Source organism: Lepisosteus platostomus, chromosome 11, assembly GCF_059453375.1.
Source record: "Lepisosteus platostomus isolate fLepPlt1 chromosome 11, fLepPlt1.hap1, whole genome shotgun sequence".
NCBI lineage: Eukaryota > Metazoa > Chordata > Actinopteri > Semionotiformes > Lepisosteidae > Lepisosteus > Lepisosteus platostomus.
The window spans coordinates 36,678,504-36,690,620 of record NC_142621.1 but is presented as its reverse complement, the minus strand read 5'-3'; the positions used below and the strand labels follow the sequence as shown (position 1 = coordinate 36,690,620).

Here is a 12,117-nt window from a genome sequence, read left to right as displayed (position 1 = left end):
CTCTCAGTGTTTCATGGAAACAGTATTTTGGAATATTTCAGATGTGAAAGAAGTAGTTTCAGACGTATGCCTCTCAAACTGGAGCTTAAGACTAACTATTTTCACTGCAAGGGAACCAGGCATCCATGTATAGGCTGAGAGATGAATTCCAAAAAAACTATGTATGGAGTATGGAGTTTGTGGACTAGTACCCTTTTCTGTTTTTAGATGTTGTGCAGTAACCACCAGGTATGACAAAAAAGCATCTCTGTGGTTTCATGCGTACTTGGACTTGAGGATATTTAGTTTTTCTTGGCAGTTGTCATATCACACATTCGGCAGTAGATGGCGTAGCCTCTCTTGAAAGTTTATGGCAGAACATGCTCTAAATAAGTCATTTTGTCACCTCCTGCTTTGCAGAAAATGTATGAAAGGCTCCACTAACTCAGCACTTAATGTCTGAACTGTTACTTTACACTTTCTGTGTGAATAAAGCCTTGGACACAGGTACGTCTGATATGTTGGTGTAATGGCCAAATGAGATTTCTGAAGTTATCTTGAGTTTATTTAACAGAAACCAGATGCCAGTGTCAGTGTTTTGTTTATAGCCTTGGTATACATTATTGTTTATGGAAAATTGTCTCAGGATTGTTTTGGAAGTCTTAAAAGACTTCAGTGTCTTTATAGTTGCTTAAACTGCTGTTTTTTGTCTTGGACAGAGTTATTGTTCAGCAGTACCGCTTTATCAAGTCTGCTCCTTCGCTCATCTTAGACATTGATAAATCAGGTCTGTCTACAGTGTGAGCTGCTTACAATGACTGTATGCAGTTTGTATTAAGCTACTAGTCCTCTACTTCTGGATATTCTACAAAAGTTATTCTATTTTTTTTGTTTAAAGTTTCATGTGTCATGATTCATGAGGAATTAGGACATCCATTTAAAAATAGGCACTTTGGAATATCAATTGAATGTTAACCTGCTTGGCAGAGGGTGAATCAACTGGCTGGGAGACGAGGAATTTAGGACCCCCAGTGAAGAATAAGAAGTAAACCCAGGGTTTACTGGCAGCCACACATCTTGAGAGGGGGTGATAGAGAGGTGCAGAAGGATGAGTGCAAGGAAGAGAGTGGCTTGCCATTATAGTTCTAGGTTTTCGGGAAGTAATATGATAGATGACTGCATGTTAGAGCAGCAAAAGTGAAGGAGAACTCAGTTGCTCCTGAACCTTCAGTAAAACTTCACTATCTGTGATGATAATATTGGTGTCTTTTTATTGCATTATTATACACAGAAGTACATTTCAAGATAATAATACAATTGAATTTGGTCCCTGCTAGAGTTGCATGGTAGTCGGTTTCTCTCTGTGCATTTCTGCTCAGCTTGTGCATGAATGTCAGTTGTTTCAGTGTCTCTTTGTGCTGCAGTGGGCTTTCTTCCCCTGTCGAGAAACTAACACACAGCATTTGGGATGATCTTTTGTTTAGACTCCTTGAGAGGAATGCATACACCGTACTAACTCAGTGCAACACAGCAACTTCCCAGATCCCTTTTTTTAACCAGAGCTTATCAGAGGCAGCAAGTTTCGCCCTTCCTGCTTCCATAGATGTGGAAGATACAGCGCTTTTCGGCCGATTGGGAATTCAGACAGACGACTAAATTTTAAAGGAAACGGGATTGGTCTTAGCTCCCCACCTCCGGAGTTTGTCTGGAATAAGTGTCAGGCTTTCTGACAATAATAACAAATGAGATGTTCTTGGATGTATTAGAAATGCCTGTTGCCCACAGAATATTTGTGAATGATGTTGCAAAATGTCTCCTCCTGATCCCAGCGGACATGATTGGTTGACATGACTGATGTTCTTTTTTTAATCATCACCCTAACCCTCAATAGAAGCCACTGTCTTTGGTCAGAAATAATGTGTAATGGCTTTTGAAATACAGCGGCCACTAGGAGAAGCTCTCTTGCCAGGAGTGTACTCTCCAAATATAAATAGGCTTAAAAACAGGATGTTTGCTCTGTGCCAGTAAAGGGGGTTTCTTTTGAATCCAGATTTTGCACATTCCAAATCTTTGTAAAAAATAAGAAAACCAATGGCTAATGCCTTTGTTAAAGGTGCCCATAAGTGTGCTTAAGACATTTTTTTCTGAGGGGGGTGAGATAGTGAGCATAAATATACAGGGCCCATATTAAAATGGACTGTTTTGACTTTGAGATGGGACACAACACCAAGCACAAAAGGAGCAGGCACAAACACACCCACCATGCCTGGCCTGATGCAGAAGGTGATACAGAATGCTGATATTTATACTGTAAGTAATTATCAGGAAGAAAGAAAACAAAAACTGATAGTAAAAAGATTGCAATGAAGAAAGAAAGAGAAATATAGTAATAAAATCTCATTCACCATATTTTACACTAGACATTAGTGCATTGTTTCTCAGATGTGTCTTGGAGGTCCTCCTGTTGTGCAATCCAAATAGCATTTGATTGTCTACTTTACAATGTACACAGTGCATTAAGCTCTGTCCTGCTGCTTGCTCGCTGTTCATGCATACTGTATTGTAATGCACCTGTGTAAATTTGTAATTTTTATTTGCATCAGTTTACAAAATACAAAGTGGAAATGTATTTGCCCCATTAGATCAACTTTCTTTATAAAGCTGCCAATCAAAAATTAATAATTCATGGGAATATAAATAAAACCCCTCACTGTATTTAAATATAGGCCACGTGCGTGCTTTATTTACAATGGGAAGGACTTAAAATGTACATGATTTCAGGTGCTGTATGTTCAGGAATTGATATCCCAGACAGATCTGCCATGTCCTGGGTTCCAGGAGTGGTTTGAGAAGCACTGGATTAATGTAATCATCTATTACAGTCGCTAACAGATCACATGTAACCAAGCGCAGCTGGCTCCTGACAAGAAGAGCTCCCCCTGCAGGCTGGCCGCAGGTTTCGTCCCGTGAGCCTGCGCCTCGCTCTGCCTGTCCCCTTGTCCACACTGCTGCCCCCTGCCGCTCTTGTCTGACCTCTGACCTCGCTTGCAGGTGGGAGGAGGACGAGTGAGGTGCCTTGTCCTGAGTTTGACAATAACAATCAGGGCGTGACCCCCTGCTTGACAGGGCTCGACAATGAGCTGGTCCCTGACGCCTGCATCGCTGGTGAGTGGCAATCCGTTGAACATGGACTTTCTTCAAGTCTCCACATCTTTGGATGGAAAAGAGGTGGGGTGAATGGTCAAACCATGCCACAGAAAATGCTCTCTTTAGCCTCTGGCCTATTCTATTAAGTATCAGCACACCACTCTCTCATATGTGGCAACAGCGGTGCCACTTCAGCAAGATGCTTACCTGGCAAATCTGGGCACCAGACTACTCATCCTGGCAGACTCAGGGCAACAGGGATTTAGCTGCAACGGTGAACTGATGCCATTTCACTGGCACTGCTCTAAAATACACAGAAGGGAAAAATGAAGGATGACATTTTCAAATGAAACAAGTACATTTTATATGTAAGGCACTATTAAAATAGTGTTTTGTTGCACTGTTAAATTCTGTTATTTAATGAACTTGAAAATGCAAAGAACTATACTTCAAAATACAATGATAAAATGAAATTGAACCACTTTCATTGGCACTTATAGTGTGTGTGTGTGATGTATTTTGTGCAAAAACATTTAAAAATGTCAATTTATTCTTGCTGTTTATGATGTGTGTAAACATCGCAGTACATTTTGAATATACTTCCAGAATGTTTCTTTGTATTTCTCTTCTGTTTGTTTCACTGCAATTGTGCCCAGAGCCTGAATAGAGCCTCAGCAGGTGAGCGTGGAAGGTTTAAGTATAAACAGTATCTCATATATCCGAGCCATAGCAGGATTAGTCCAGCTGTTTCTATTGAAGTCCAAGAAGAGTTATACAGTATTTCTGTAGACTTTATTCTTCCCCACATTTGACTCAGGATTCTGTAGTTTCTGTGTTTGCTTCTAGCTGCTTTTCTAAAAATCCCTTTTTGGAAATCCTGGATATAATGTCAAAAGCAGAAAGACTAAGCCTTTGTCTCCATGTTTTCTGAAATAACCACACTAGATTATTTGTGAGAGATTTAAGAAATACACAGTGCTGACTCTGTGAAGTTTTTACAAAAATCACACCTAAGAAGTACAATACATAGCTCATTTAAACAAAAACAGCGTTTCTGGTTCATACTGTACTTCTCATCCCAGTCTCTTTCTCCACTGTCTTCCCTCTCCTTGACAAAAGCCTTTTAAGTTGGAAGCGTCTGTGTCCAGTCCATCCAAGTGTGAAGTTCATGTTCAGTGTCTGCCAGCTCCTGTTTGCTTTGCTGAGCCTTAGTTTGGACTTGTTTGTGTTGCGTTTCCTTCCCTGCCATTCCAGTTTTGTCCCATGAAACCTTGAGGCCATTCCTGGAATGGGAAACCCCGAAAAAAAAGTGGTTTTCTTTCTGCTTGCACCTGAGCTCTCCGAAGGCCAGGCCGTTTCTGCCAGTTTCTCAGGTGGCTGGAGGTTATTCTCAAGCCTTAGAACTGTTGGTCCTAACATATTGATCTTGTGGTTAATCATACCTGGAAAAGTAGTTGGTTTTTAAAAAAAGTTTTATTGGGGCTTTTTTAAAAATCTATGTTTGCCTTTCTAATCAGGTTGTTAACACTAATTTACAATATATTGAGAATTAGCCTTGAAGAGCCTGTTTGTCTAGAGCAGAGGTAATATTAACTTAGTTGGTTGTAAGGAACAAGGGCTACTGTTTCCCCCCCTGACATTTACTGGGAAGGTCTTGTCTTCAGCTTTTCTCAGGGCTATTCAGTCCTGATAAGTAGTGTTTGTGATTCCTCACAAGCAGAATTTCCATCATTTTCAATTTCTTTTTGCATGCGGCTGCCAAAACAATTAATCTCCCCGTCTTTAGAAATGCTCTTATGTTTGATGTGTTTCATTGTAGATACTGGACTAAAGTTTTTACTTGGGGAAAATCACATGTTCATGTACATTTCTGACACTTTAATCCTGCAGTGTTTAATGCACTTGTGAAAATCAGCACATATATTTGACTTATTAACCTGTCTTGTATTTTTTTTCCAAGAAAAGCATCTGCTGTGTGATCTCCTGTATGAATGGGAGATACTGCCTTAATCTCAATTTCAGATCAGACAGTTTGATTTTGTATTTTGTTTGGCAACCCCTGCAGAGAGTCAGTTTTTTTCTTCTTCGATACAAATGTAGGTTTTGAGGAAGTCAGTCTCCGTCCCAATGAATGCAGTTCCTGCTCGGGTATATAGAGTTATCTAAATGTATTAGATAAGACTTCTGTTTGGACACAAAGATTAGAAATACAGAATGGGCAAATGGAAAGTATCCAGAATTTATTTTCTCAGTGTGTATAAATGTACACTAAACCAGTGCGCTCAAGTGATTGAAATGGACGTTACACCTATGTGTGTCATGCACTGATGATAGCTAACCTGCTAAACAGTGTACGACATACACTGCCTGGATACTTCCTTTTGTATGATGCAAGTCTCTTCTTGTGTGGCTTATGTTGTGTATATCATATCATTTCAAGACTTTGTGAACAATGGCCAGGAAATACCTTCAATGTATTCCAATTCAGGCCTCTGCCAAGCCTATGGAATGTGTGAGTTTGCTTGAATGGCCATGCTCATAGGAGGAAGGCTTTCTTTCTAACACCTCTGTTATCTGAACCATGCTTGTGAGCAGGCTCTGCATTCATTCTAATGACTTCTGTTTTCATTCACAATTCCTCCTGGTTGTTCTGGTCCAACAATGTGTGTGTGTGCTGTAAATGTGTTTTGTTCTTTCTCTCCATTTCTCTTTCCCCATTGTTCCCCCTTTCTCTTCTTCTGTCTTTTCCTCCTGCTCTCAATGGTATGGACAGCTTTGGATTCATGCCCAGTAAACATTGAAGAATAGGTATGGTACCATAGCTGTTAAAACACATATAACGAGGAATGTGTAATGAGATCAAATGGGTCTTTAAAATTGACTACAGATGAAACTAGCATATGTGTAAAACATATAAAATAGGTTAAAGAAAAGAAACCTGTGACGTCTTCTGGAGAAGCAGCTTTCAGTCTTTCTTATATTCTAGCACCTGACTTGAAAGCGAACACTCTATAATAACAGCTTAAAGGGAATGCAAACTACAATATTAGTCACTTGGAGCTGAGTGAGTGGTACTTTTATGAATTATGAATCAGATTGTGTTTGTGGCTGTCAAATTGAGCCATTGAAACTTTTCTTTACAAAAAGGTTGTTAAGTTTGACTTCAGAATGCAGACTGTCAAAATCTCCAAGCATGTTTCATGAGGGCAAGATGTACACTTCGAACTGTTTCATTTTCTCTTTTTAAGACCATTGCAGATATAAATATGGATGCCCAAGATCTGAAGGTTATTTGGGTGTTTGTGAATTTGCGTGTTTGCGTGTTTCAGATATAGTAAAACTAGTTGTTAATTGAATGTTACTTGTTAATTTACTAACTCTGCTAATTTTATTGTGTCAAGAATCCTACCACCTCACTTGATTGATATGATACCTGCAAATCTAAAGACTTACTACATTTTTGAATAACCTGTTAATTATATTGAAATAACTTGTATAAGAACAGTTTTAGTTACAGGGCACTGTTGGCAAATGTGTGTCAGGGCTGGGACTCTGAAATAAATTATTTAGAAAGCAGAATGACTAAAGATATGTATACATGTTTTTTTGTCATGAAAGATTGTGGGAAAGAAGTTTCTGCAGCTGTCTCCTGGAGCCATCTTGACGGTTTTGTCTCTGCCCCTGCAGGGCTGGTGTTCCGAGGGGATTACAGACTGGGAAGGGGGCTCCTGCAGCAGCACGCCTCCACGAGCAACATCAACCTGGAGGAAGAGGAGGGTGAGGAAGAGTGCAGCATTCCCCCTCAGACGTCAAAACGTGGACCCCTTGCCGTGTGACCATGCCCCAGCCCCTGCACTCCATAATTTCGCCCAGGACCACTCCCTTGACCCCATCACAAAGCACCCCAACACCTTATCTTACAAGTGTCGGGGGACAAAACAGCTCTCCTTTCCGTCCATCGCTCCCATACTCAGCTCTGGAACGATAGCTAAAAGAGGTGAATTGCCAGGTCATGGCAGGAAACATGAGCCCTGTGTGGCTGGATCTGTCCATACTTTGAGCACTTAAATATTGGGGGTTTGACTTTGTTTTCTTGGCATCGTCTTTTTTTTTTGCTTCTGGCAACTCCTCCGCATCGGCAGCCAAAACTTTTAAAATTCTGTGACCCCTGTGTGCAAAACTGCCAGAAACCGCACTGTGAAGGACGTGTGCTGCACGAGGCCATTTAAGACTTGCCATCAAGCCATGCTGTAGGAGAATGAATACTGTACTGTTGCAGGTTTGATTTCTTCAACTCCAGCTTGTAACCTTTCTCAAGAGACGTTTTTAGTGGGAATATGTGGGGCCTGTGATAGCCCTTCCCTTCCTTCTTAAGCTCAGACTGGCCATGTTGACCTATTTAATTATCAAAGTCTTCAAAGGTCTGTTGGCGGCTGATGCACAAAGTGAAATGGGGAATAATGCTCTTTGTGCATGCTATACAACACAGTAATGGGGTTTATTGCAAGGGTGCAGAAATAGTGGACATTCTGAGATGTGCCAGTGAGGACTTCTGGGGACAGCCAGCTCGTATAGTCTTGAAAAGCCGAGTGTTTTAAAACTCATTCCAGATCTGCAGAGAGAAATGTTAAGCTGCAGCTACCAGGGAGCAAAGATAAAAATGAAAATGCAGGAGCAGGAAATCTGTTTGGACTCCATGGAGAAAGTAAGTGTGGGATAGGATAGTTTTGGTGTCTGCCAGCACAAAAATTGAAGGAACGAAATTGAATTGAACTTCATTTTAGTGTAGTCAGTTGTTGTTTATTTCACATTGCGGGGCAGATGATGAAGGTGGGCTTCACTAAGCTGACAAGGTCTCATTTTTTAAAAATCCACCGTGAAGTTAGCATCTCTGGCATTAAGTGCATTGGCAGAAGAGGTCAGTCCATGTCAAAGAGGAAAGGTGTGACAGGAATTGACGTTCTCAAAGCTGTGAGTAGGGAACAAGTTGGAGAGCAATGAGCCTGCGGTCCTGAATCCCACTGAACATATTTCTTGCACATTGTGTTACATCCCTGGGACCTGCTCGTGTAAAAGCATCTCATCACTGGATTTGTTTATAAATTGGAATAGATGTACAAGTAATTTGCCACTCCTGGTGTATTATTGTGGAATATCGCCATGCTCCATCAATCACCAGCGTACATTCTAGAGTTCTGTATTGTGATTTCACAGTGGTCATAGAGTCATTTTAGAGAACATAAACTAGATATTAAGAGATTTTTATGTGTGGGTTAGCATTTTCCACCCTGAAGTAGTTTGCCGATTTCACATTTTGTTAGCCGAAAAAATAAGATGAGCAAGGTTAGTAAGCTTCATGAAAAGTGCCACTTTAAAGGGTTTTCTGTTCTGTGCTGAAATTCTTTAAACAGAAATTAGACAGAGGATTTGGCTTTATCCCATACTATAGTGACACTTTATTAATACAAAACTTCAGAAATCAGCCTTTACAGACCGGGCTTTACCTAAAGGTCTGTAACGCTGCCGGTAGGATAAAGACTTAAAGATATTGAAAATACTGGGAATTCACTAAATAAACATTGGAAACTTTATTTGAGCGGAACGTCTGGGAGTTCCTGAGGCCCACCGAGGTTAGAGAGGAATATTGGGGCTACTTCATTTTCAGAGGCTTTTAAAGCACACACTTTGAACCCTTACTGTGACAAATGAGAGCTCAAATATTCTAAAGTCTCGGAGTGTCATGTAAGAAAAGGGTTAAATCAGGGACTTCGAACCGTCTGCCCATCGCAGATTCCAAACATGTCCGTTGAGGCCGGCCTTCTGTTTCAGAGGAGGCTTCCTGTGTCTACCCGGCCTAAAGCCGCCGTCGAGCGCTGGATCTGGAATTCTGCGGTTGGCGGGTGGGTTTAATCCGGGGTCTGAGACTTTCAAAGGGGAAGCCAGCAGCGTAAGCTGCCCCAGAGGTGAAGCATGTTAATGAAAAAAAGCCAACGGGGACCCTTTGGGGGGGAAAAAGAAAAGGGGCTTTCCTGGACACCTTTGCTTGGCCGTGAATGAATCTCTTTCACAGGCGTAAGCACACACACACACACACTTGCACTTTAGCACTCTGTCCGGGAGACTGGGGGGATTGGATGTCCGTGTAGTTTCGTTGTTTTTTTTTCTTTGTGTCGTTGTTTTTTTTTTTGCTGCTGCTGGTGAGATTCCAGAAACCTTCCACAAAGGAAACAGTAAAGCAATAAAATGTCTGCCGCTTGGCTGTTCAACCCTGTCTGTGCTGACCTGTCTTCAGGGTCGTTTCTGCCCATCACAAAGCCACAAGTACCCCCCACTACACTGCTGGATTTAAATACCCCTGCATGCCATTTAAAAATGTAATAATTACCATGCTGCTCTTCCTCCTGCCAGTCACAATAATATGCATGTGGTATAGAGTGATAGTGGAACTCCGGAAGAGGAAATCTGTACACTGTGTTCTCTTACACAGCTGAAACCATCTTCACATTCCAGTAGCTTATCCAGACTTGCATGTTATTGAAAGAAGTCTTTAACATTAACAAATTTACATTCACAAAAGGAATAAAAGTTAACTTGAGAATATGCTGCACAAACTACAGTTTCAAGAACTGCAGAAAGGCAACTTTTGAAAACGGAACAAGTGACGCGGATGCTGCTCTTTTCAGAATCCTCACCTCTGTGTGTAAAGGCATCACGGTGCTGTTTCAGAGACCTGTGGTGTTTGCATGTATTTCAACTAGCTCACTCTGTCCTACCATGGTATTCTGAAGCAGTACTGTGGTGTGGTTTTATAGATGTTAAATGCACTAGTCCTCTCCTTCAAATGGTTTTGATTTTAAAACAAATGCCTGTTTTGAGATTGTTTATTCATTAACAGTTGTGACTGTAAAGCCAGAACCTATAATTTTATGTAGAAGTTGTTGCTTCTCTGTATAAGGATGTTTAACTGGTTTTACTCCTCATGTTTTGCAGAAGCCCATAGTGTGAGTTTGTATGTTGAGGATTTGGTTTACACCGAGCCCATGAATAACAAAATGCAAGCTTCAAATCAGCTCAAACTGAACATTTATGTGGAAACTTGGTCTTGGATGTGGTTATATGGTTCTGATTTGTTCTTATGAAGGATAGCATATAATATAACTCGCAACATTTGGAGTTTACGCTAGTGGGGAAAATGTTGAAGCAAAAAAATGTATTCACAGCATCATCACCTCACTTTCTCTAAGCACTTATCCATTTCAAGTCCACGGTAGCCCAGAGCCTATGCCAGGAAGCAAAGGGGGCGGGGCAGGTTGCACTCTGGATGGGATACCACTCAATCGAAAGGCACTCAGAGATACAAACGCAGACATGCACCCAATTACACCAGGGTCAGATTTCCCAGAAGCCGGTTTAACCACCAGTATGTCTTTGGACTATGGGAGCAAACCCACATAAACAATGCAAAGGCATACAAACTCAGATAACACCTCAGGAATTGAACCCAGGTGATTAACAAGTGACACTGACACATGAAAAGCTCAGCTCTAGGAATTCTTCCATGCAGGTGCCTGGACAGTATCCTTACTCGCACTTCTGTTTGTGGGACAAGCAAAATGAGGTACAAATTGCAATTTAAAGCTTTTTCTGTTTTCATTTAATTGGTTTCAGTAAAACCTTTTTCAAAGTATTTTTGTTGCTGTTCAGCTGGCTTGACCAACATCCACTTTCTGGCTCTAGCAGTGCAACTGCAATTTAAATCAGTCAGGGATATGAGCACAAATGATTTAGTCTGAAGATCATTGCAACAGTGAAGAGCAGTATATTCCCTATTATATTGTTCTCTATAGTAATATAATATTCATGCTCCCTAGCTCCCTGTCCATTTGAAAGCACTAAACAGTTCTGGTCCACATGTGCACTTCATTCTCAGTCTGCCTCGTTTGTGCACAGCAGGTTTGTTCAACTCTGCTCTACTCCAGCTGTGCTACTGGCGCTGTCCATAAAAACCACAATGGTGCACTTACCAGCTGCCTCTGTCCAAGACGAAATGGCTCAATGCGTCTCTCCTTTGGTAATCTAATCACCTGTTGAAAACATGAGGACTTTGTATGAAAAATGAACAATTTGCAACCACTCAGTGGGTATTGGTGTTATGTGTCTGTGCTATCTGTTGAAACAGTTGTGAAAAAAAGGGAGAGTGAATGCACTACTAGTCTCACTGGACCACAGATGAAAGGGTGCATGTGCTTGAAGCTCATGTAGAAAAGCACCTTAGTGTAGCTATGTCCAGACCTGTCGATACCTCCACTTAGTTCTTGTGTACATTTGCACTACACTTTTAACCCTTTCCTTATCTGCAGTGTTGACCAATACCTCTGGGCCTATTCTGAGCCTACAGCTGCATGTTAAAATGGGCAAATTAATAATTGCTTTTCACAAAAACAGATAAGTGTGAAGATAATGAAAGGGTTAAATCTCTTTAAGAATGACTTTTATGGAGTTCCGGTTCAATAAACTTTTTAAAAACGCCTCACTGGCTATGTTTTATTTCTGCATCTGTGTATATCTTTTGATTTGTTTTAACCCTCAAACAGCCTAGATGGTTAAACCCTTTAGTTTGTAACCTAACTGCACCACTTTCACAAACAACAGCTGAACATATTTCAACCAGTGTCCTGTATCAGAATCTGTTTAGATCCTGCCTATGTATCGTGATGCTAACGTACAGCACCTTGCAAAATTATTCTTTTTGCATAAGACTTAACTAGCTTTGCACACTGAGATGGTACAATCCCATTCTTATATGCAACTTGTTTATGCACACTCAAGTTGGTTGGAGATCATGTGAGATTGATCGTCAGCTTTTTTCAAGTCTTGCTGCAGATTTTCTATGAGATTCAAGTCAAAGGCATTTGCTTTCTTCTTGTTAAACCACTCCAGTGTAGCTTTTGGTCATTTCCTTTTGAAATGTGAATTTTCACTGTATACAGT

General features: G+C 40.9%; 1 protein-coding gene across 5 annotated transcripts in view; it reads left to right on the top strand.

The window, feature by feature from the left end:
* Window positions 1-11,656, top strand: part of rnf157 (ring finger protein 157) — a 41,262-nt gene extending 29,606 nt beyond the window's left edge. For 2 of the 5 annotated variants that reach the window (XM_088599451.1, XM_088599448.1), the window contains exons 18-19: window positions 3,031-3,144; window positions 6,814-11,656. In XM_088599451.1, the coding sequence (XP_088455577.1) occupies window positions 3,031-3,144; window positions 6,814-6,962 (263 nt within the window). In that variant the 3' untranslated portion in view covers window positions 6,963-11,656. Of the gene's footprint in view, window positions 1-3,030; window positions 3,145-5,899; window positions 5,935-6,813 lie in introns of all 5 variants that reach the window. The other 3 variants (XM_088599449.1, XM_088599452.1, XM_088599450.1) reach the window with 3 other exon arrangements.
* The last annotated feature ends 461 nt before the right edge of the window (window positions 11,657-12,117 follow it).